The sequence below is a fragment of the Phocoena phocoena genome, chromosome X, assembly GCF_963924675.1.
Source record: "Phocoena phocoena chromosome X, mPhoPho1.1, whole genome shotgun sequence".
NCBI lineage: Eukaryota > Metazoa > Chordata > Mammalia > Artiodactyla > Phocoenidae > Phocoena > Phocoena phocoena.
Genome location: NC_089240.1, coordinates 72,439,824 through 72,463,965, shown reverse-complemented (window position 1 = coordinate 72,463,965; position 24,142 = coordinate 72,439,824). Strand labels below are relative to the sequence as shown.

The following is a 24,142-nucleotide window of genomic DNA, read 5'->3' as shown; positions in this document are numbered from 1 at the left end:
ATTAGAGTTTTATTCAGATACATGCCCAGCAGTGGGATTGCTGGATCATATGGTAGTTCTATTTTTAGTTTTTTAAGTAACCTCCACACTGTTCTCCATAGTGGTTGTACCAATTTATATTCCCAGCAGTGTAAGAGGGTTCCCTTTTCTCCACACCCTCTCCAGCATTTATTTGTAGTCTTTTCGATGATGGTCATTCTGACTGGTGCGAGGTGGTACCTCATTGTAGTTTTGATTTCCATTTCTCTAATTTTTTTTGGAGTATAGTGGATTTACAATGTTGGGTTACTTTCTCCTGTACAGCAAAATGAATCAGTTATAAATATACATATATCCACTCTTTTTTTAGATTATTTTCCCATGTAGGCCATTACATAGTATTGAGTAAAATTCCCTGTGCTATACAGTAGGTCCTTACTAATTATCTATTTTATATATAGTAGTGTGTATATGTCAATCCTAATCTCCCAGTTTATCCCTCCCTCCCTTTCCCCCCAGTAACCATAAGATTGTTTTCTACATCTGAGACTCTATTTCAGTTCTATAAATAAGTTCATTTGTACCATTTTTTTAGATTCCACATATAAGTGATATCATATGATATTTGTCTTTCTCTGTCTGACTTACTTCACTCAGTATGACAATCTCTAGGTCCATCCATGTTGTAACTGGCATTATTTTGCTCTTTTTTATAGCTGAGTAATATTCAATTATATATATATATACCACATCTTCTTTATCCATTCCTCTGTTGATGGACATTTAGGTTGCTTCCATGACCTGGCTACTGTAAATAGTGCTGCAATGAACATTGGGGTGCATGTATCCTTTCAAATTACAGTTTTCTTCGGGTATATGCCCAGGAGTGAGATTGCTGGATCATATGGTAGCTCTATTTTTAGTTTTTTAAGGAACCTCCTTATTGTTCTCCATAGTGGCTGTACCAATTTACATTCCCACCAACAGTGTAGAAGGGTTCCCTTTTCTCCACACCCGCTGCAGCATTTATTGTTTGTAGATTTTTTGATGATGGCCATTCTGACTAGTGTGAGGTGATAACTCATTGTAGTTTTGATTTGCATTTATCTAATAATTAGCGATGTTGAGCATCTTTTCATGTGCTTCTTGGTCATCTGTATGTCTTCTTTGGAGGAATGTCTATTTAGATCTTCCACCCATTTTTTGATCAGTTTTTGTTGTTGTTTTTGTTATTGAGCTGCATGAGCTGTTTGTATATTTTGGAGTTTAATCCCTTGTTGGTTGCTTTGTTTGCAAATATTTTCTCCCATTCTATGGGTTGTCAATTTGTTTTGTTTATGGTTTCCTTTGCTGTGCAAAAGCTTTTAAGTTTCATTAGGTCCCATTTGTTTATTTTTGTTTTTATTTTCATTACACTAAGAGGTGGATACAAAACAATATTGCTGCGATTTATATCAAAGAGTGTTCTCCCTAGGTTTTCCTCTATGAATTTTATAGTATCCGGCCTTACATTTAGGTCTTTAATCCATACTGAGTTTATTTTTGTGTATAGTGTCAGAGAATGTTCTAATTTCATTCTTTTACATGTAGCTTTCCTGTTTACCCCACACCACTTATTGAAGAGACTGTCTTTTCTCCATTGTATATTCTTGCCTCCTTTGTCATAGATTAATTTAACATAGGTGCATGGATTTATTTCTGGACATTGTATCCTGTTCCTATATTTCTGTTTTTGTGCCAGTACCATACTGTCTTGATTACTGTAGCTTTGTAGAATAGTCTGAAGTCAGGGAGCCTGATTCCTCCAGCTCCATTTTTCTTTCTCAAGATTGCTTTGGCTATTTGCGGTCTTCTGTGTTTCCATACAAAGTTTGAAATTTTTTGTTCTAGTTCTGTAAAAAATGCCACCAATAATTTGATAGGGATTGCATCGAATCTTTAGATTCCTTTGGATAGTATAGTCATTTTCACAGTATTGATTCTTCCAGTCCAAGAACATGGTATATCTCTCCATCTGTTTGTGTCATCTTTTATTTCTTTCATTAGTATCTTATAGTTTTCTGAGTACAAGTTTTTTGCCTCCTTAGGTAGATTTATTCCTAGATATTTTATTCTTTTTGATGTGATGGTAAATGGGATTGTTTCCTTAATCTCTCTTTCTGATCCTTCATTATTAGTGTATAGCAAGAGATTTCTGTATCTTGCAACTCTAGCAAATTCATTGATGAGCTCTAGGAGTTTTCTGGTAGCATCTTTAGGATTTTCTCTGTATAGGATCATGTATAGGATCTGTATAGGATCATGTCATCTGCAAATAGTGACAGTTCTACTTCTTCTCCAATTTGGATTCTTTTATTTCTTTTTCTTCTCTGATTGTCATGGCCAGGACTTCCAAAACTATGTTGAATAAAAGTGGCAAGAGAGGACATCCTTGTCTTGTTTCTGATCTTAGAGGAAATGGTTTCAGCTTTTTACCATTGAGTATGATGTTAGCTGTGAGTTTCTCATATATGGCCTCTGTTAGGTTGAGGTAATTTCCCTCTTTGCCCACTTTCTGGAGAGTTTTTATCATAAATGGGTGTTGAATTTTGTCAAAAGTTTTTTCTGCATCTATTGAGATGATCTTATGGTTTTTATTCTTCAGCTTGTTAATGTGGTATATCACATTGATTGGTTTGTATATATTGTAAAATCCTTGCATCCCTGGGATAAACCCCACTTGTTCATAGTGTATGATCCTTTTAATGTGCTGTTGGATTCTGTTTTCTAGTATTTTGTTGAGAATTTTTGCTTCTATGTTCATCAGTGATTTTGGCCTGTGATTTTCCTCTTTTATGGTGTCTTTGTCTGGTTTTGGTATCAGGGTGATGGTGGCCTCATAGAATGAGCTTGAGACTGTTCCTTCCTCTGCAGTTTTTTGGAAGAGTTTGAGAAGAATAGGTGTTAACTCTTCTCTAAATGTTTGATGGAATTCCCCTGTGAAACCATCTGTTCCTGGACTCTTGGAACTTTTTAAATTCAGTACTTGTGATTGGTCTGTTCATATTTTGTTTCTTCCTGGTTCAGTCTTGGAACATTGTACCTTTCTAAGAATTTGTCCATTTCTTCTAGGTTGTCCATTTTATTGGCACATAGTTGCTTGTGGTAGTCTCTTATGATCTTTGGTATTTCTGTGGTGTCAATTGTAACTTCTCCTTTTTCATTTCTAATTTTATTGATTTGAGTCATCTTCTGTTTATTTTTTTTGATGAGTCTGGCTAAAGGTTTATCAATTTTATCAATTTTATTTTCTCAAAGAACCAGCTTTTAGTTTCATTGATCTTTTCTGTTGTTTTCTTTGTTTCTATTTCATTTATTTATACTCTGATCTTTATGATTGCTTTCCTTCTACTAACTTTGGGTTTTGTTTGTTATTCTTTCTCTGGTTGCTTACGGTGTAAGGTTAGGTGTTTATTTGAGATTTTTCTTGTTTCCTGAGGTACAATTGTATTGCTGTAAACTTGCCTCTTAGAATTGCTTTTGTTGCATCCCATAGGTTTTGGATTGTCGTGTTTTTGTTGTCATTTGTTTCTAGGTATTTTTTGACTTCCTCTTTAATTTCTTCGGCGAACCGTTGGTTGTTTAGTAACATATTGTTTAGTCTCCACGTGTTTGTGTTTTTACAGGTTTTTTCTTCCTGTAGTTTGTTTCTAATCTCATAGTGTTGTGGTCAGAAAAGATGCTTGGCATGATTTCAGTTTTCTTAAATTTACTGAGGCTTGATTTGTGGCCCAGTATGTGATCTTCCTCGAGACTGTTCCATGTGCACTTGAGAAAAAAGTGTATTCTGCTGCTTTCAGATGGAATGCTCTATAAATATCAACTAAATCCATCTGGTCTAATGTGCCATTTAAGGCCTATGTTTCCTTATTGATATTCTGTCTGGATGATCTGTCCATTGGTGTAAGTAGGTTGTTAAAGTCCCCCCACTATTATTGTGTTACTGTCGATTTTCCCTTTTATGGCTGTTAGCATTTGGCTTATATGTTGAGGTGCTCCCACATTTCTCTAATAATTAATGATGTTATGCATTTTTCATGTGCCTTTTGGCCATGTGTATGTCGTCTTTGGAGAAATGTCTATTTAGGTCTGCCCATTTTTTGATTGGGTTGTTTGTTTCTTGATATTGGGCTGTGTAACTTTTTGTATGTTTTGGAAATTAAGCCCTTATTGGTCACATCACTTGCAAATATTTTCTCCCATTCCGTAGATTGTCTTTTCGTTTTGTTTTGCACAGCTTTTGCTGTGCAAAAGCTTATAAATTGAATAGGATATTTTGCAGTTTCTTTAATGCCAATACAAAGCTAAATATATTGCCAAGAGAAGAATTGTGACAGAGAACACATTTTGTCATCTTTTAGCCTGTTAAGCCTTTAAGCAGTTGCTAAATGAAGTAAAAGGAGCATACTTTATAAAAGGTAGAGTCAAGGTTTAAACCATTTTTTGAGTCAGTTATTATCTCACATGATGCCAGTGGCTAATGTTTCCAGTTCTATTGCATCTTCCACAATCTGTTATAGTTGTTAATTGGCACTAATGAATGTAATACTTTTAGGAAAGCAGTTGCCCCATATGATCTAATTTGTGGTCATTTTTAGCATTTACTGAGCAAGTTAGTTTCGTGGAGAGGAGTTAAGGTCACAGAATAGAAAGGAGCATTTTACACAGAGTTAAATTTTGGTAGAAATATGACAACATGTTCTATAGGTATGGTTTTGCAATTATGTTAACACCTTAAGGTATTGAAACCTTTTTGCTCATGTAACCCTCAAACACGTATAATTTGTATAATTTGACATATACAGTTTTTCGTCATAAGATTCAAATAATCACCAAGAGTGTAGTTTCTAACATTATAAATGTTGGTATGTAATGGTAAAATGGTAACATCACCCCTTTAAATGTATTCAATGGAATTTAAGTATCAGAGATATTTGATACCCACTATCACCCACTTCAAATAATAAATAGAAATAGATTTTTTAAAAATTTCCAAAGACAGTATGCTTAAAATATGTCTTCTGGATTCAGTAATTAATCCAATTATATTTGTGCAAAATTAATCAAACTATCAAATATATTACAGTTTTGATAAAGGATTATTAAACACAAAGTAAATTTCTTGAAATGTATTGCTAAATAAAATTGCAGGAGGTGAGGTTGAGCATCTGGACAGTGACTCCCTTAGAGTTATTTACCTTGTGGAAAGTCCTCTTGTATCTTTATACACCTCCCAGTTTGAATGTTGCTGCCTTAAGTGACTAGCTGTACCTTCTGCAGGTGATTATTACAGTTACACAACATTGTTCAGTGACTAAGAGCAGGCACTCTAGAGGCAGACCACGTGGGCTTGAATTCCAACTCTGAGCCCCAGCTCTTCCTTTTAGTAGTTGCATAACTTTGGGAAATCTGCTTAACTCCACTGTTCCTCTGTTTTCTCTCCTGTAAAATGAAGATAATAGTTGGCTGTTGCACAGGTAAAATGAAGTAATACTTCTGACATGCTTAGAGTAGTGTCTGACACATGGAAGTTCACCATACAGTAAATTCTAGATAATCTTTTAAATTATTTTGAGAATTTTAAATATATATCTTAAAGCGTCTGTGAGCATTTTTCAGGCAGATTTAAGTAATTTGAGGATTATCCACTTATGCTTTCCTTACTTCTACCCTGGTCAGTCAGATAATTTTTCCACACTTCATATAAGTAATTAGTAAAATTTTCCCTATGCATGTGTATGCATACATATATTTGTATGCACATGTATGTCTTCCTAAGACTGTGAGTACTTAATGTCTGCTCATGGCAGGGAAGCGAATTGTCTTTAGCGACAAATGTTTATTAAACACCTATTGAAAAGTGAAAGTTATATTCGACTAAGAGGAAAACTGACTCTAAAACTTGCCCTTGCTAAAGACTTATGAGATGTATGAAGATTAATAAACCAATTTTGAAAATAATCTGAATTTTAAAAAAATAATACAATCAACCTCTGATCTGAAAAGAAGCAATAAATTCAGAGTAACCTATACAAGGAAGTGACATAGATAACAGGAAAAGCGGGTAATAAGCAGGGAGAAAAAATAGTTGTTCATACCTTAAATTTGTAAATGAATTAATAATGTAGCATCGGGATTCCCTGGTGGCACAGTGGTTGAGAGTCCGCCTGCCTATGCAGGGGACACGGGTTTGTGCCCCTGCCGGGGACCAGCCCCAGCCGGACAGGTTTCACCCAAAGGGGAGACGGAGTCGGCGTGGACAGAACGCAAGACACCTCAGAGGATGCAAGGATCTGCCAATTTATTGTTACAATTCCGAAGCTTTTTATACTGTGAGGCAATCTCACTTTCAATCTTAACATTCTAGTTCTCATACCAAAGCCACAAAATAAAGGTACACAACAGTAAAACCAAAGGTCATTTACATCAAAAGATTATATCAGCAGGTTAGGCAGGTTTTATGATCAGGTAATCCTCTTATCTCCTGTGGTCTCTTTCATCCCCTGTGGTTAGGTATATCTTGGTCACATCTAGGTCTGGAATTCTGTTTGCGGTTTCTTCACCTTTCTTAAAAGCAGATGTTCTTGTATTTGCACATTCTATTCAATCAGGCCATTAATCAAGGTACAAACTTAAGCACATTCTTCTCTTAACAATTACAAACCCAAAACTTAAGTACATTCTTCTCTTAACAATTACAAACCCAAAACTTAAGTACATTCTTCTCTTAACAATTACAAACCCAAAACTTAAGTACATTCTTCTCTTAACAATTACAAACCCAAAACTTAAGTACATTCTTCTCTTAACAATTACAAACCCAAAACTTAAGCACATTCTTCTCTTAACAATTACAAACCCAAAACTTAAGCACATCCTTCTCTTAACAATTACAAACCCAAAACTCAAGCACATTCTTCTCTTAACAATTACAAACCCAAAACTTAAACACATTCTTCTCTTAACAATTACAAACCCAAAACTTAAGCATATTCTTCTCTTAACAATTACAAACCCATACAGTAATAAAAATTCTCTCCCACAGGCTTTACACGTTCACCGTTATCCTTCAGACATCGCACATTTTTCCTTATAATTATTTGGGAGGCTTTGGGGGTGGACATTCTACCTTAAACCTATTAGCAAATTCCTTTGCAAAATACTTACAATATATAATTTGTCCTTTATAAGCATTTCTGCACAAAGAGCAATGTAACTTGTATAAGCTTGCCATGTAGCCTACTTCATCCAGCTTTGAATACACCCAACGTAGCATAAGTCCTCCTCGCCACCTTACCCAAATATTTCCCAGCATATCTACTACTCCCCAGGGGGGCCATAGTTCATCTAGCTTTTCTTCTAACGTAAGCTCTTGCCACACAAATGCTCCTGTTGTGTTTCCCTGCACCCAATGTCCTGGCCTGGGAGTGGGGATTTCGGGTGTAGTCATTGGGGGAGCCGGAGTCTTTTTTGGTTTTACCCTAAGTTGGGGTCTTTCCTTAAACCCTCCGTCGGCACTGGGGATATTTCCTAACACTAATAGTAATCCTATAAAAATCACTTTAAGCAAAACCAGGGGAAAACAAGGGGAACCACACAGAGGAGAGCTTTGCTTCTCCATATTTGTACCTGATAGTACCAGCTTTGCTAGGCACTATGGGTCTCGTCCGTGCTGAGACTCAAAGGCACTTCTTATGCGGCTCCCGACATGCCCCGGTCCGGGAAGATCCCACATGCTGCAGAGTGGCTGGGCACGTGAGCCATGGCCGCTGAGCCTGCACGTCCGGAGCCTGTGCTCCCCAACGGGAGAGGCCACAACAGTGAGAGGCCCGTGTACCGCAAAAAAAAAAAAAAAAAAAAAAAAAAAAAAAAGTAGCATCTAAGCAGAATCAAGGTATTAGAATTCAAGGTATAGATGTCTTTAATTTTTCCTTCCAAGAATTGTAATAAAAGTTATTAAGTACAAGATGATAATCTGACTTTATTACTAGAAATTTTTGCTAGCATTCCATGAACTGAACTCTGTTACACTGTTAGGAAACATAAGGATATAGTTACTCTGGTGTATTTCTTTTATATATCCTGACTTATAGAACTAGTAGTTTACAGTTAAGATATTTTTCAAGATATGCTTTTTTTTTAATATTCATGTTCATCTGCTTTTCCCCCTAGTGTACGTTAATTGAATAGGAAAGAACTGGAAAATTGAGAACTTTGACATGAACGTTGGTATTTTGTGAGACTGTGGGATAAGAGAGGACAGTTTCTCTCAAGTGTTACATCAGATATTTCTGCCTTTATAGTTATATACTCTGTTTAATTCAGCATTTATCTAGGGACTTTAAACTCCCTCCCTACCAAAGTTATATTGCATTTGAAAATTTTAAGTTCATTAGGAATAATTTTGTTGTAAAGGTTATATATTGAAATACTGTATATCCTTCAATATCCCAGAACCAATGGGAATCATTGTTATAGTCATATAAAAACATTGCTTAAATAAGGTAGATATTTTATTAGGCCATACATAAGACAGGAACTTTCTTAGAATAATATCACTTTCTTTGGTGCACCTGGAAAAAAATACTACAAAATTTGATTTTAGCTCACATGGTTATTAAGAGTCCCTTTATGCTTAGACATATTTTAGAGTAGAATATGGAATTAATTTTAATAAAGAGAATTCTATTCTGATGTTGCACTTCCATGATAAACTTTGAACCATGTTCCTGGGGTTTTAAAAAGTCTACTAGCCTAAAGTAAACTTTAGAAAAGAAGTGCATGTACTTCTCTACTGGTGTTTTAGGAGTAGGAATGTCTCAGTTCTTATACTTTTCTCTAATATATATTCTTTCTGCCATAATTCTGTTCTGCCCTAAACCCTTTCCAAAACCAGAAGAATTACTCCCATTTAGGGATCCCCTTAGTTCTTCCTTTCAGTATGTAGAACCTTTTGTCCTTCCTTTGCCCTTTGTATGTAGGCCTTTAGGAATTCTAAGTGCCTTAGGCTACAGTATTTCACTTCTGTGAAGGACCTTTTTTGTACATGGTATTCTGTAACCCAAACATTCTCTGAGGTCTGGGCCCCATGAACCTATAAATGCAAAACAAAGTGATTTGGAAATCCTGAAAATATTACACAAGTTTTGACTTGTGCCATATTATGGACTTTTAAGTATGATTCAACTAAGCTAACAGTGTTCCCCAAAAAACTTTCTTAGAGAACCCTATAACGAATAGATGTTTTGTTTTTAACTTGTCAGTAAAGCTTGTATAAATGGGTTTTTCTGTCTGAAGAATACTGTGTGTTCTCTAGGTAAAAAAATAGTCCACTTTTAGTCTTTTTTATACAATATTTTGCTTAGCAATCCTTTATCCACCCTCGTTGGGAATGTTGTAAGGATAGCTTAAGCTCTTTCTATGAGTAAATGGTTTCCTAAGCTTTTTTACCTTGCTGGTTTTACATAACCATCAACTGGTACTTAGTCTTGAGTCTTAGTGTGCTCCCTCTTGGTTATTAGTTAACATATATTTTTGCTATTTTTTTTAACACATAGCATATTGTTATGGTTTTTACATGTCCTCCATCACTAGATTATAAAGTTCTTAAAGACAGGAGCCATGACGTGCTTGGCTCTATTCCCAATGGCACCAGCTTAGTGCCTTGAATATGAGTACACAGTGAAATTTGTGATAAGCAGGAACTCAAAATATTTTTTTTTTAAACAGATTTGGTTCATTTGACTTGTACGTCTTCTAAAACAGCAAGAGAAGATTTAGAACCAGTTGTGCAGAAATTGTTTACTCCATATACCGAAAAGGAGATAGGTAAGAACAATAATCAGTGATTCATGATGGAAAGGTAACGTGACCACTTTACTCCTCTTTAGAGATCTCAGGAAGGTTTCTGCAACCTGAATTGAAAGGTGATGTATTCAGCACCAATGCTTGCATGTTTTACTAGGATGACTAAGCACATTCTCTTCCTAAAAATGGGGAAATATTTATTATAAGAGAAAAAGCTACATCTCACACACAGTGTATATAATTAAGTGCAAAAATATAAATTTATATGTGTACATACTCATATGCATAGAAAGAAGACTCAGGAAATCTCTCAGTTTTGGTGGGATTATGTATAATTTTTTTTCCTTTTAATTTTCTTTATTTTATAGACATTGTATGAAGAGCATATATTCCTTTATCAGAAAAAGTTATCTTCATTTATAAAGAAAAAAAAAAAAACTTGGTTCAACTGAGAGAAAGTTAAGCTATTAATTAGCAAATGTAGGAATCCTTCCTAACCAATAATTGTCTTTTCGTGCATTGCATGCTAGTGATGTGATAAATATTTAGCTTTCAAAACATATATGCCACTTTGCTGCCTACTCATGGTAGAAAGATGCTTTTCAACCACGAATTTTCTAACTTTTCTCCCCGCATCATAGGGTAGCCCTTGTAGCTGTGAATGGAGCAAATTGTAGTGAATTCTATGTGTAGGTGATCAAAACATGGCCTAATGGATCTTATTCATTTATATGAAGTGACGGTGATTTTCATTATAGGATTTAGATGTCCACTTGAATCCTGGCCAGTTCATTAATTCATATATCTTCATTTTCTTTGGATGTTATGTTTGTTCAGGCAACCATTTATTTACCCCTACCTATTGTATTTCCTTTTAGCTCATCTTCTGTGTGTCTTGTTTGTTTTCTTTGCAAGATAGTGCATAAAGGGGCATTTACATTTACATAGGAAAACAAACTGCTCCATTCTCAGGAGCTAATATCGGTATAATTAATTTCTTTTTGGGCTGCTTGAATCAAATTCTGCAGTCTGAAAATTTACTTCACTTTAGTTTGGAATTTAATTTGTTTCATATTTACTTTTTTTTCCATTGGAAAGTCTCATATAAATGTACTGCTAAAAATTTGATTGCAGAGTTACAATACACAATAATATTCCTAAATGTAAAATGGAATAATAGTTTTGTCTTTGGCTTTAGTTACCTTGCTTATAAAAACTCAGAACTCCTTCTTTATTTCTGAATTTTTTCATAATTTTTGGTTGTAATTTCATTGTGTGGTGGTCCCAAATAATATACTAAATTTGAATATTGTATCATTGCTCTTCACTTTTTAAATGCATTTTCTTTTTTAAAAAATCAAGATGGGTAAATTACATATTCATTACTTAGCATCCTCTAGCCATTTTAGATTTTTAAACATTAATCTTAATGGTTAATGTGATCCCATTTTGAAATGATGTATTGTTTAGAACCTGAGTGAAATTCTTTAGTAAGAACTATGTGCTCAGAGGGGTCCTCAGGTGCACTGAGGCACTGAAAAGCCAGTTTTCACTGACACATAGGCCTTTTTATCATCAGGATGAGGTAGTGGTCATATTTTAATTAAAATGTCAGAACAAATACTGTTGGAGTTATTGAAAATGAATCACCAGATAAAGTGAGCACTGGGCCATGGCAGGTCAAAGAGGCAAAGTCACCTGGAGAAGAGAACTCAATTCATTTTCCTGCCTAAATGAGGAAGAAGGAACTTTATGAGTAATATGAACTTTTAATACATTAAAGCACATTCTTCTCTGTAGCAAAAGCCCCTATTTTCACAGATTGATGGCTTTTACTATTATGTTTTAATTATTTGACAATGATATGAAACCTTATGATTTAAAGCTTTATAAATATTTTGTTTTAAAATGTGTGCCAGAGGAATAACATTATTTAAGCTTATTTTCTTTTTATTCGACTTATATGTTCTGTGTAGTGCTGTGCTTCCTGAGCTTTTGTGAAAGTCAGCCTAGTCACTTTGTAATGAAGTTTATTTATAGTATTAAAAGATAATGTTCTCTTCTCAAACACAGTACTTCTTTGCCTTTGTATCTGAGGAATCCAATAGCCTTGTGAAGGTATTCCTTCTATTCCCTCTCTTTCTTACCTGTTCATGTTTAAGGTATCAGCTGGAGCTCGTGACATATGCTCTGTCTTAAGAAGCAGTTGTACTAATACTTCTAAGAGCCCTACTTCCCAGCCTCCTTTAAGAGCATCAGAGATCTCTAAACTCTTCCCTACTTCACAGTCCAAGGAAATTTCAGATACTTTATGCTTAATAAACCTGATTCTGCAGGTGAGAAAATGAGGTGATTGCTCACCATTCATATGTGCATTAATTCTTCCAGATTCCATAATATCCTTCAAAGCATAGGTAGAACTTTCCTAAGTGATTTCTTATTTTACCCAGGAAATTGAGATTTTTCCATACAAATTGAAGCAAGAATTTCATTAGTACAATATCTTCAAATGTCTGCAGTGTAATATCATCACTGAACCATCTTCTTTCTCTTTTTCCCTCCATTGGGCACAGCATGTGGCATTATCTCATTCTATCTCATTCAGTTCCTATCTCAAAAAATCAGCACTGCCTAAATGCAGGAATTCCCCTTATAGGTGTCATTTTGAAATAGGTGGCTGGTGAGGGTGTTTTTACTGAGCTGAGAAGTAAAATGCCTTATCTTAATTCCTTTTTCTATTTGTTGTGTCCAGTCTAGGTCACAGCTGTGGCAGTCTTCCTACTCTCTTGGTCTTGTGCTACTGTGCTATGTTGCTAAAATAGTTCACTCTCTCCCTAAACATGGCATGCAGCTATAGACTACTTGTTGCTTTTATTTGGTGTGCCACTGTTGATTTTCTTCAGCCTACTTTATTCTGTACTTGCCTCAGTTTAATTCGCCCAAGATTTTATTCTAAATTAACTGTTACTTGTTTAGTCCTTTGCACAATCTAATTGAATGAAACGAGCTATTACAGAAAACCAATTCTATTTCTGACCAAGTGATGTATTCCTAACCAAACCTCGACAGCTTTAATAATTTTTTTGACAATTTTGCACTGCACAATTGCATGTTATTTTTCCAGCTATCTCTCTGCCTTCCAGCTGGCCTCAAAGAAAGATGAAGCAATTACTTGTTTCTTTGAGGGTTTTAAGGTCAAAGCCCGATAACTCCCTTGTATCTAGAGCATTTATCTTCAGCCTATGTCAACTTTTCATCTTCCTCTCGGTTTCTTTTCAAAACTTCAACCTCTATGAAATTTCTTTCCTATAATTGAATTATTCATTTCCCCCAACTTTTATTGAGTGAAAGCCCTCCTCTGAGCTGGAACTTTCATAAAATGTAAGATAAGCTCTCTTAGTATATGCTTAGAAATGGAATGAGCAATATTAAAGGACTTCCAGACCTTAGCTCACTTTTCTGCAATGCTCCTAGAGTCTGGTTTCACAAGTGATAGGTAGTATGTTTAACCATCTTCCTGTAAGATTTACTGAAACTAAGCTCACCAATAAATTTACTAAGAGCCATATGGTTTTAGCTGTGAAATGTGAGTCTCTTATGTTCCTTTATTTTGTAAGTAAGTAGGTTTTGCCACCTATTGTGTGCTTTACATGAAGTTAGTGATACCTTAGACTCATAGATCTTAGCATTAGAAAGGGGCATCTTAGAGGATCACTTCATCCAGAGTTTCTTCATCCTATCACATTAATAATTATGGATTATTCAGGATGAGCTAGAAAGAGAACATATTTGGTATTGTTGTAGTGGAGATATTTTAAATTAAGTATAATAAAAAACCTATTTGTCCTGAATTGGGGAATGGGACATTCTTTTTAACTGAAGAATGCAATTAGCTAACTTTTCTACACTGATTATAAATCTACCAATAAGAGTTAATTAACTAGATAATTATACCTTTAGAATTTTCTTTATGATTCACAAGGTGCCTTATGGTCTTGGGTAATCGTCATGCACATCCTTTATTATCATTGTACAGAATTTGAATTTTTCTTCAGATTCAGGCTAAGAAAACACTGTAGTCAATAAATATATTAACAGCAATATTTTCTGTTTTCAACCAAAGAAAATGTAATTATAACATTTCTAAAGAAGAAAGGCATAGAAATAATTATTAAGATAGCAAGGATTAGGCTTTAGGTATTGAGATTAAGAGGGCTGGATCTTTTAATAAGCACATCATGCTTTGATTATACCTGAAAGCAGAATTAAAATTGGTTCAGAAATTATTCATTGAGCATCTGTTATGTGCTAGGCTCTGTATTAGGGAACATGAAAGAGCAAGAGAATAAGGACTAAGTCTACTTCATCTTTGTATCCCCAGCTCCTAGCCTGATGCCTAACACATAATAGATGCTTGCTGTAAATGAGAGAATGTGCACTGAAAACAGCTTACAGTCTCATAATCATATTTTTGTTATTTGTTGGTTGGTTGGCATTACTTTTGTAATCTAGTAGGACAGAGTGTTAGTGAGTTAGGATATCCAATTTTTAATCCTGTATATACTATTTTTTAATAACAGCTTTATTGAGAGTCACATACCATACAGTTCACCCATTTAACGTATAAAATCCAGTGTTTTTTAATGTATTGTTCAAACATCACCACAGTCAATTTTAGAATATTTCCATCACTCCAAAAAGAAACCCATACTCCATACCCATTAGCCATTAACCTGCACTTACCCTCAATTCCCCCACAGCCCTAGGTAACCCTAATCTACTTCCTGTCTTTTTTTGAGGGGGGTGGGGCAGGCATGCCACGCAGTTTGTGGGATCTTAGTTCCCCAACCAAGAATTGAACCTGGGCCTCGGCAGTGAAAGCACTGAGTCCTAACCACTGGACCGCCAGGGAATTCCCCTACTTCCTGTCTTTATAGATTTCTCTATTCTGGTCATCTCATAATCCTGTATATAGTATTGACTCACTTTATAATTTTTTAAGATGGTTTATCCATGTGAAACATAAGAAAATCAATTTATGTTAACTTCTCACTTCATTGGCATGATTTAAAGATGAATATGATCATAAGTGCTTTCCTACTGGTGATGAGAAATTAGAGAAATCCAAGGGAACATGATTGGAGTTAAATCTAAGTAATTTAATAATCAAAATAATTTTTAAAATCTAACTTGTCTTAGGTTGAAAAGCCATCATTGCTTGAAATATCATACACATGTATTAGAGTGTGTGGATGCAGATTTACTATAGTTTACATACAAAGCTCTGATTTACTACAATATATAGTGGTAGCTTTGTTAGCAATTGGCTACATGTTGTAGTAATTGAGAGGCATGTTGTGCTTTAGATGTAAGTAAAATTTATATCTACATTTAGAAAATGAAGAAGTTGAAAAGCCAAGACTTCTGTGGGCTCTTTACTTCAATATGAGAGATTCTTCAGACGTCAGCAGGAACTCTTATGATTTACCATCCAACGTTTATGTCTGCTCTGGCCCAGACTGTGCTTTAGGAAATGATAATGCAGTCAAACAGGTAAGGCTGTTGGTGTTTCTTGGTTTTATGTTAGGAAGTTGGTGTGGTAGGGAAAGTGAATTGTTTTTTCCTCTAGGAGGTGGGAAAAGAAACTTAAAAAGCATCTCTCTTGGGCTTCCCTGGTGGCGCAGTGGTTGAGAGTCCGCCTTCCAATTCAGGGGACACGGGTTCGTGCCCCGGTCCGGGAAGATCCCACATGCCGCGGAGCGGCTGGGCCCGTGAGCCATGGCCGCTGAGCCTGCGCGTCCGGAGCCTGTGCCCCGCAATGGGAGAGGCCACAACAGTGAGAGGCCCGCGTACTACAAAAAAAAAAAAAAAAAGCATCTCTCTCATTTAATACCATCTCTGCAATTTGCCCCTAAACTTTTTCTCGGTGAACAACAAAGCCACTTTAATATCAAATATTTTCACGTTCTTGAATATAATGATGAACTACAAGAGACTGTTTATGAGTTCCATTGTGGGAATAAAGATAGAAGATGTTAGAAATACATATTCAGAAAAATGAATTTATAATGCCAGTATTCTAAAGAAACATTGCTTCTAATTTAAATGGTGGCCTATCATTGTATTGTGAAATACACAAACTTTTTCCTCTGTAAACGAGTGTAACTAGTAAGGCATACAAAATGTATTTTTAAAATGGCACATTTTTAAGGCACATTCTTACCATGGAAAAGAACATATAGTTTTTCACAATTAACATGATTCCTTTAATGTTTTGACACAAGCTGGTGTCCCAAAGCTACTATAATAGCTGCTGAGGAGTATGTTAAATCAAGGTGGAATTTTGTGACAGCACTCCTGGGCAGGGCTATCAATAGGTACAGAGCAGGTGACACAAAATGCCAAAAGTGAATTATGAGTCTACTAAGCTGAAAATTCATATGCATGTACAAACACACTTTTCTGCACTTGACAGGAAGAGTAGAGCAGAAAATACCATTTTTTAAGGTATAAGTCTAAACTTTTCACCAATGTAGTTGGCGCATCTGTTTATTGAAACAATAAATGGATAATTTAACGTTGTTCTAAGACCACAGATGGAAGTTTCATTCCCACTAGTGGTAGGGATCTTATAGGAGCAGATGGCCTTTTTGAGCCTTTAATTTTTAGGCATGGCAGCAAGGCTATGACCTATACATTTACAGTTTTTTACCAGATTCTTTGTTTCTCATCTTCAGAGTCTAGTGGTGATCCAGGATAATCATATTTAGTCAGTGATAACAAACAAAAATAGGAAGTCACATCTCTCATCCATCATTTATTCTGTTAGTTTAATAGGAACTCAGGATGGTTCAATATCTACATTTATGGCTTAAAATGGTCAAGTCATTTTTGCTTTGATGGTCCATTTTTTTCCAAGAAGAAATTACCAGCAAGTTATCAGCCAGGTAACTTTATTCCTGAGTGAACTTTAATGTTTTTTTTAACCAAAATGGAAGGCCTTAAATAAGGACTTAATATAGAAGTGCTAATGTGATCTAAACTGCAAGCTAAAAGATTAAAATTAAAGGATAATTGTATCATGAGATATTGATTCCCAAGAAGATAGACTTGAGTACAGTGTTTTCACACAGAAGAAAACAGTAATACTAGTTTGGGTGCTAATTATTATATACTGTTAATTATAAGTAGGTTTATATTTGTTATACAGCTTTTAACCTCACATCAGTTTTGGGAGAAATATTATAATGCCTACTTTAAAGGGCATCAATAATAACATTTAAAAATAGCCAGTTTATTCAGATAGGGCTTCCCTTGTGGCACAGTGGTTGAGAGTCCGCCTGCCGATGCAGGGGACACGGGTTTGTGCCCCAGTCCGGGAGGATCCCACATGCCGCAGAGCAGCTGGGCCTGGAGCCATGGCCACTGAGCCTGCGCGTCCGGAGCCTGTGCTCCGCAACGGGAGAGACCACAGCAGTGAGAGGCCCACGTACCACAAAAAATAATAATAAAAAATAAAAATAGCCAGTTTGTTCAGATAAACTCTGTTCTAATTCCAGTATGTCATGCTGTGTTCATCCCAAGCACTAACTGATGACTCTGTCTTCCAAATTGTCTCTAAAAGCCTTCAGAACATCACCTAAGCTTTGCCTGTGTAGGAAACATAAGTACCTGCAGATTTCATTTTTCTTTTTTTCTCTTTTATTTTTTTTGAAATAAAATGCTTCATTTTGCTAGTTGGCAAGTTTGCATCTGCTCTTCTTATTTGTAAATGTATAGATGTTGAATAACATAGACCTGTCTCTCTGTGTTCATATGAAGCTATTTATGATTTGAAGACATATTAAAAATATAAAGTAATCTGATCTGTTTATTACTCACAAGTTAAAGTTGTTTGCAGGAGCATACCAAGACATTCCCTATTATGTGAATCTTTCTGTGACTTGCTAGTTTTTGTAGTTTGTGTTACTCCCATTTTTTTCTGAACCTGACATAGATATTTCTTTTCTTAATACAGGGAGTGTTTCATTTACCCACAGGTACTGATGAACAGACTGGTCTATAGTCCCTACTTGTCTATACTCCCAAGCCAGTGATAGCTCCCTCCTTCTTCAGGAACCCCCATTGCCTAGGAGCTGCCACTGCCTTGAGAATAAGAATAGTTAAATAGTACTGTACTCTGTATTATACTTAAGGTATGAAATGGGTTGTATTGGCTGATGTGGACTGGGCTGGCAGTCTAACCACCATGTAGAATGTTGTTTATATGGACAGATCGGCAACTTGCTTATGACTTTTGGTTCATAATTTGTAAGTTGAAGACCAGTTTTATAGGTCATAGTAACTGTCAAGTTGCTCACATAGTGCAGTAGCATTCACTTTCTCAAGCCATTGAGGGAGAGGGCAATTTTAGGCCTCATATCTTCTGAAGCTTCCATTCATTGAGCATTTTCTACATGCCAGGCATTGTCCTAATCATCTCATATATATTATTGTATTTGGTTCTCACAACAACCCTATGAGGTAAGTATCTGTGACATCTCCATTTTACAGATGAGGAAACTAAGCCCCAAAGGGGCTAAATAACTTTTCCAGAGATCACATAGCTGTTAAATTTTTTATCCAAGGTTTAACCTCACGTCTGTTGGATTCCAGTGCTTGTACACTCATCTAGTATACTATGCTACTTTCAACTCGTTAATGCAGATACATCCTAAATACATTAAACTGCTAGATTGACAAAATGTTTTTGTGTGGATGTATGTTAAAGAAACATAGGAATATCTAAATAACTCAACGTGTCCTCTCTGTACGTCCCAATATAAGGAAACTAATTCACAATATAATTAGCCCTTTTTAATTATTTTAACCACATGAAAGTCTTTACCCTTTAAGCTAACTTCTGGCTTTAAAACAGCAAGGAAGGTTAAAAGTTGACAATTAAGTACTCTGAACCAACCTCTTGGTGACAACTCTCAGAACTGGGGCTTAGTTGGCAAATGAAATGAAGTTCACCAAGAAGCATTAGATAGACCTTCCAGAAAGTGGCAGTTGACCCTAAAAGTTTCCAGCAGTTGGAAAGAGGAGAGACTTGGGAAAGGCTGGAGTCTGGCTTTAGGAAATTGGCATCAGAGAGGGCCAATGGCAGTGAGCTGAAGGTGGGATTTCCACAAGCAGGTAGAACACAAATAAAAGCAGGGCGGCAACCTGCAATTGTTTGGCAGTCTTAGGACACACATTGTTCATGACAGGGATATACAAAAACAGGTCGAGTGGGATCTAGCCACAGGGACTGGAGTTCAGGAGAAAATCTATCCTACAGGGAGGTGGCAAAAGGGAGACAAGGTGTGAGATACAGACGAATTGGAGTAGAAGTAAGAGGAACAGTAATAATAATAGTAATCATAATTGTTACAATAATTATGTTCAACGTTTGTATAATATACGATTTCTAAAGTTCTTCCATATATATATATTATATATATATTATATATAAATATATTAAAATATATATATATATATATAAAGAGAGAGAGAAAGAGAGATTCTACTCCATGCCTGGCACTAAGGATTCAGAGTTAACTAAAACCCAGTCATTATTCCTGGATGAATCACTGTCTGGTAAAGGAGAAAAACGTGTAAACAAATGACATTGCAGTGTGGTATATGCAATAAGAGAATGATATCGAAAGTATAAAAGTATTATAGAGGAGCCATGAGTTGTATCTAGGAGTCAGAGAACCTTACAGGGAAGAATATAAAAGATGAGTAGCAATTCTTCATCCAAGTGATAGACAGTCAAATTGATAGCATTTGCACCAGCCCAGGGTGTAAACATCATGGTATGTTTAAGAAAGTACCAATAAACAGGTAACAGTGTAGCAAAAGGCCTGAGAGGCAGAGATGGGATGAAGAAGAAGATGATGAGACCGGAGAAGATAGGCCTGAAGGGTGTTGTTTGCCATAAGTATCTTGGATTTTTATCCTGTTGGAAGAGTTTTAAGCCAAAAAAAGGCATAAACAGAATTTCATTTTCCACTGACCCTTCTAAGAGCAGCATAAAGATGGATTACACAGGGGAACCCTAGCGGCAAAATGACCAGTCCAGTTCTGAGATGTTGCAGTTGTCCAGGGGAAAGATGGTGCATGTCTGGGCTATGTCTCTAGTGGAGGAACAGGTGGAGTCAAGAACTAAGAGATAAAATTGATAGGATTTGCTCACTGATTGCATGCAGAGAGTAAAGGAGAAGGAGAACTTCTATAGGCAGACAAGGTAGAGATAACAGACACAATGACCATTAGAGGAACTAAAGTGTGAGGTAGAGGCTCTGTCTGACCTCAGTCCTGCTTCTAGGGACTAAATGTCTCCAGCAAAGATGTATATGGTAAGACCCCAGGATGGAAGCAAAGCAGGCATCTCAAATATTTAATTTCAAAATATCCATAATAAAATGGCATGTCTAAAAATATAATTTTGAACTATACTTAAGAAGGAAAGAAGCTATTTTTCTCTCCCTGTCCCTTCTTTCAACTCGACACCAAAGCTCAAAAGTTTCTGCTTAACCAACCCTTCACCCTATCCCAAAGATACTGGTTTTATTCACCTGATGTAAGAGTTTACCAGCTATAGATGGCCAAATGGCAAATAGTTTCTATTTTGCAGCCCATATAATGTATTTTGCAACTACTCAACTCCACCATTGCAGTGCAAAAGCAGCCATAGACCATAGATAAATGAATGAGAGTAACTGTGTTCCAGTAAAGCTTTACTTATGAAAACAGGCAGCAGACTGAATCTGACATGTGGGCCATAGTTGTCAACTCCTGACCTAATGGATGACTTTGAGTGTACTTTGGGAAGAAGGGTTGAAGTGGTACAGACAGACATTGTAACCTTTAAAGCAAAACAAGCATATGTTTAAAACCGTTTAATGATGTTCTTTTACCAGTAGGCTAGAGTGCAAGCTCCCTAGCCTGGCAGGGACCCTTATCTAACAAAGAACTGTATTCATCTAAATAATAGCAGGAATATGTTTAGAATAGAATAGCAGTGCTACTTGCCACATTTACTTTCTTGTATGTGTGTGTATTTGTTGTTGTTAATTAAGATCACATTTACCTTATTATTCTCTTACCCTGCCAGACTAAGCTCAGCTTAAATCTCAACATTTTAATTTATGTTATTATTAATAGCAATGATTACAGTTACCAAATAGAGAGGCTTACTTTACTCTCTGCCATTCTATAGGCAAGGAGAGCAAGGCTCAGAAGCTGAGTAAGCATTCCTCAGATCACATTGCTGCTAAGTGGCAGAGCCAGCATTTGGGCATGGTTATCTATTCAGTGTCCATTGTCTTGGACACTGTGTTATATTCCTCAAAGCACAGGGAGAGGAAAATTAGAAAAGCAAATAGTAGAGCAAACAATGAAGAATTTTCTTGATTTGAACAATGACTTGTTAAACTTAGTATATGCTAAATTAGACTGTACAAATATCACAAACAGGCTCTATTAGGAAATTATATAAAGAATATAAAGGGAAATTGTATTTCTGTTGACATGTAGAATGAATGACCTTAAAATCTCAACTATCTGAGCACTTCATAAAGAGTCTTAGCAAGTACTGATATACTTGAAGGATGGGCCTGAATGAATGTATAAATTAGAGGGAGAAAAGTCATGGAGTTCTGAAAGCAGTTTTTAGAAGCTTGTGTGTGCTGTGTAAAGTTCTACAACTTAAAGAAAATTTTAAGGGTGATACTTCATTGTTTTGATAGTTCCAGAAAGGCACATACATTTTACGTTAATGTTCAAAAACTCTTGTGCCCTTCCTTCCCTGGCCAGGCTGAAGCACTTTTCCAACAAATCTGCCCCAACGAAGACTTTTGTCCACCCCCACCAAATCCTGAAGACATTATCCTTGATGGAGACAGTTTACAACCAGAGGCTTCAGAATCCAGTGCTATACCAGAGGCCAACTCAGAGACTCCCAGGGAAAGCACAAATCTGAGAAATCCAGAGGAGCCCTCTGAATAACGAGTATACACCAAACTGAATAGCACATTTTGGAAAATCCTCCTAGCCTCAGAGTCCTCTTGATGGAAGAAAGGTTTGAAAAATGTTACAAAGCAGCAGCCAGTTGACATGCAGAATTACCAAGAGAAACAGATGATAGAAATCCAAAAGGGAATTTTCCTTAAAAAGGACATTCCAAGACCACAAAACACTTGTAAAGCACATTGACTTGCCTGCTTTAAGATACCAAACCTGTGGAATTAGCAGATAAAAATTATAAGTGGATTGATTCCCAGAAATATAGCTATGTTTATGAAAGTGATCCTATGCATTGTTAATAATTCTATGGTATTAGGACAGCTTTTGCTTGCCACTTTGGATCTTTGTTTGAAAACCACATCTTCAAAATCTGCTTACATATTTCCTTTGATTATTTGAGTTATATTTCCTTTATGGGTATGAGCATCGTGACACAAACGATAAAAGCATACGTAAATATAGCTGATAAAAACTAAAGTGTCATGATCCAGGCAGGAGCCTATGCTTGAAATAGAGGTTTGTTTTGTTTTCTATCTTGAGTATTGAAAATGCTAATATTAAAGTAGACACTTTTATAAACAAGTCATGAGTTCATTACTCAGTGCTTTTTTCTTTTAAATGTTAGTAGTGATATTTGTATGTGAATCCTGAACATACTAGGAAGGCTCAATACTAAAGAAGTGGAAAGATTTGAATAGGCTCATTGGTATTTGGAAATTCTGTCTAGTCGAGTATCTGGAGCACTAGCCTAATTGTCTGTGGACCTAATTTAGTCCTAGCTATGCCACCGATGATATTAAGCAAATTGTTTAACTTCTGGGCCTCAGTTTCTCCATATGTCTACTGTATGAGAATGATATTGAAGATAAATGCAGTGCCATCCTTAGAATGTTTTTTCTGGAATAAAAGTTGTTTCAGAATTTTCTCATTGTCTTGGGGGTGAATATCAAAGATCTCATGCAGCAAATAACTGTTTGCTGTCACCTCCCCCAACACAATAGATCACAGTGTTCTTATTGCATTAAGCTTTTAAAATAAAAATCTATTTCCTTAATTAGTATTTTATTGTCTAATAGAAAAGTAAACATAGTAATGTGAAATTGTGGTTTTGAATCTTAATAAGGAAAACAGTCTATAAACTCTTCATATTCCTCTTCTAGTAGGTAAACCTGAAACAACCAAGGACTCTAAATAGAATATGACAATTGGTAAACCCTAATATGCACTTAACTTTTAAAAATACAAGGGCTGTACATAGGCAGCAAATCTAGTTACAGTGACAGTGCCTATATTAAAATCTTTCCAAATGCCAAGCTCTAATGGTTTACCTTTTTTGAGCAATAGTTTGGACTCAACAACTTATTTCAATAAATAAATACATTAAAAGTGTGTTGTCATGCAGTCTGGCCTATCTTGCTGATCAGAGAGCCATGGCTACAGTAGAAAGCACATAGTTCTTACATACTTCAGCTGCAGCAGGGCTCTGACCTCTCCAGATTTCAGAGAAGATCTTAAAGGAAACCAGCTCTGTCAGGTCACAGACTCACGAGAAATGGAAAAAATCAAGGAATGTAGCTCTTGCCTCACCTTTTAAACCCCCTGCGGATATAGCTGAATCCAGAAGAAAATCTTCCCAGCCTCTCAGGCTACTCCTAATCCTTCTCCCCATTGTATAGCCTCTCTCCTATCTCTTTAATCTCCTCTATCCCTTTCTTCCCCTTTTATAATGTTATACAAATCAGGGACAATAGAATCACATTATAACCTACTTTGTTACATGGATTCAGATCCATCTTAAATCATATTTCCTGAAACCCAACCACGGCATGGGCTAAATGCACAATACATACCTATAAGCACCGGGTATTGGCTCTGCCCCGCAGTACGAGCAATATAAAAGCTTCCACTACATGAGAGTATTGAGTCTGAATACAATTGCAGTAAACTGCACCAATTAAGATATTGTACTTTGTTATAGTCTTAGAGTTAAGGCCTCTTGATGCAGCATGCACACTTATATAAACAGCCAATCAGGGTACACCCAGAATGACTAGAAAAATACTGATAGCTTTACTACAGCTCTCTAAAACAATGAAGGAGATATTCTGTGGTCTCATGGCCCAGTCCATACTGTACCCTATTTCATCCATTAGCCAGCATCGGAATTTCTCTTCCAGGTTATTTATTAAATACTGTTGAAATGTTTAAAAGCTCCTGAATATGATTAGTGATGATTAAGATAATACACAACTGTTAAAAACCT

At 36.0% G+C, this 24,142-nt stretch overlaps 1 protein-coding gene across 1 annotated transcript in view; it reads left to right on the top strand.

Annotated features, from left to right (window-relative positions):
* Nucleotides 1–23,923, top strand: part of CHM (CHM Rab escort protein) — a 211,080-nt gene extending 187,157 nt beyond the window's left edge. Inside the window, exons 13-15 of the mRNA XM_065900805.1 lie at nt 9,748–9,846; nt 15,221–15,378; nt 21,670–23,923. Of these exons, the coding sequence (XP_065756877.1) occupies nt 9,748–9,846; nt 15,221–15,378; nt 21,670–21,861 (449 nt within the window). The 3' untranslated portion in view covers nt 21,862–23,923. The remainder of the gene's footprint in view (nt 1–9,747; nt 9,847–15,220; nt 15,379–21,669) is intronic.
* Nucleotides 23,924–24,142: the final 219 nt, after the last annotated feature.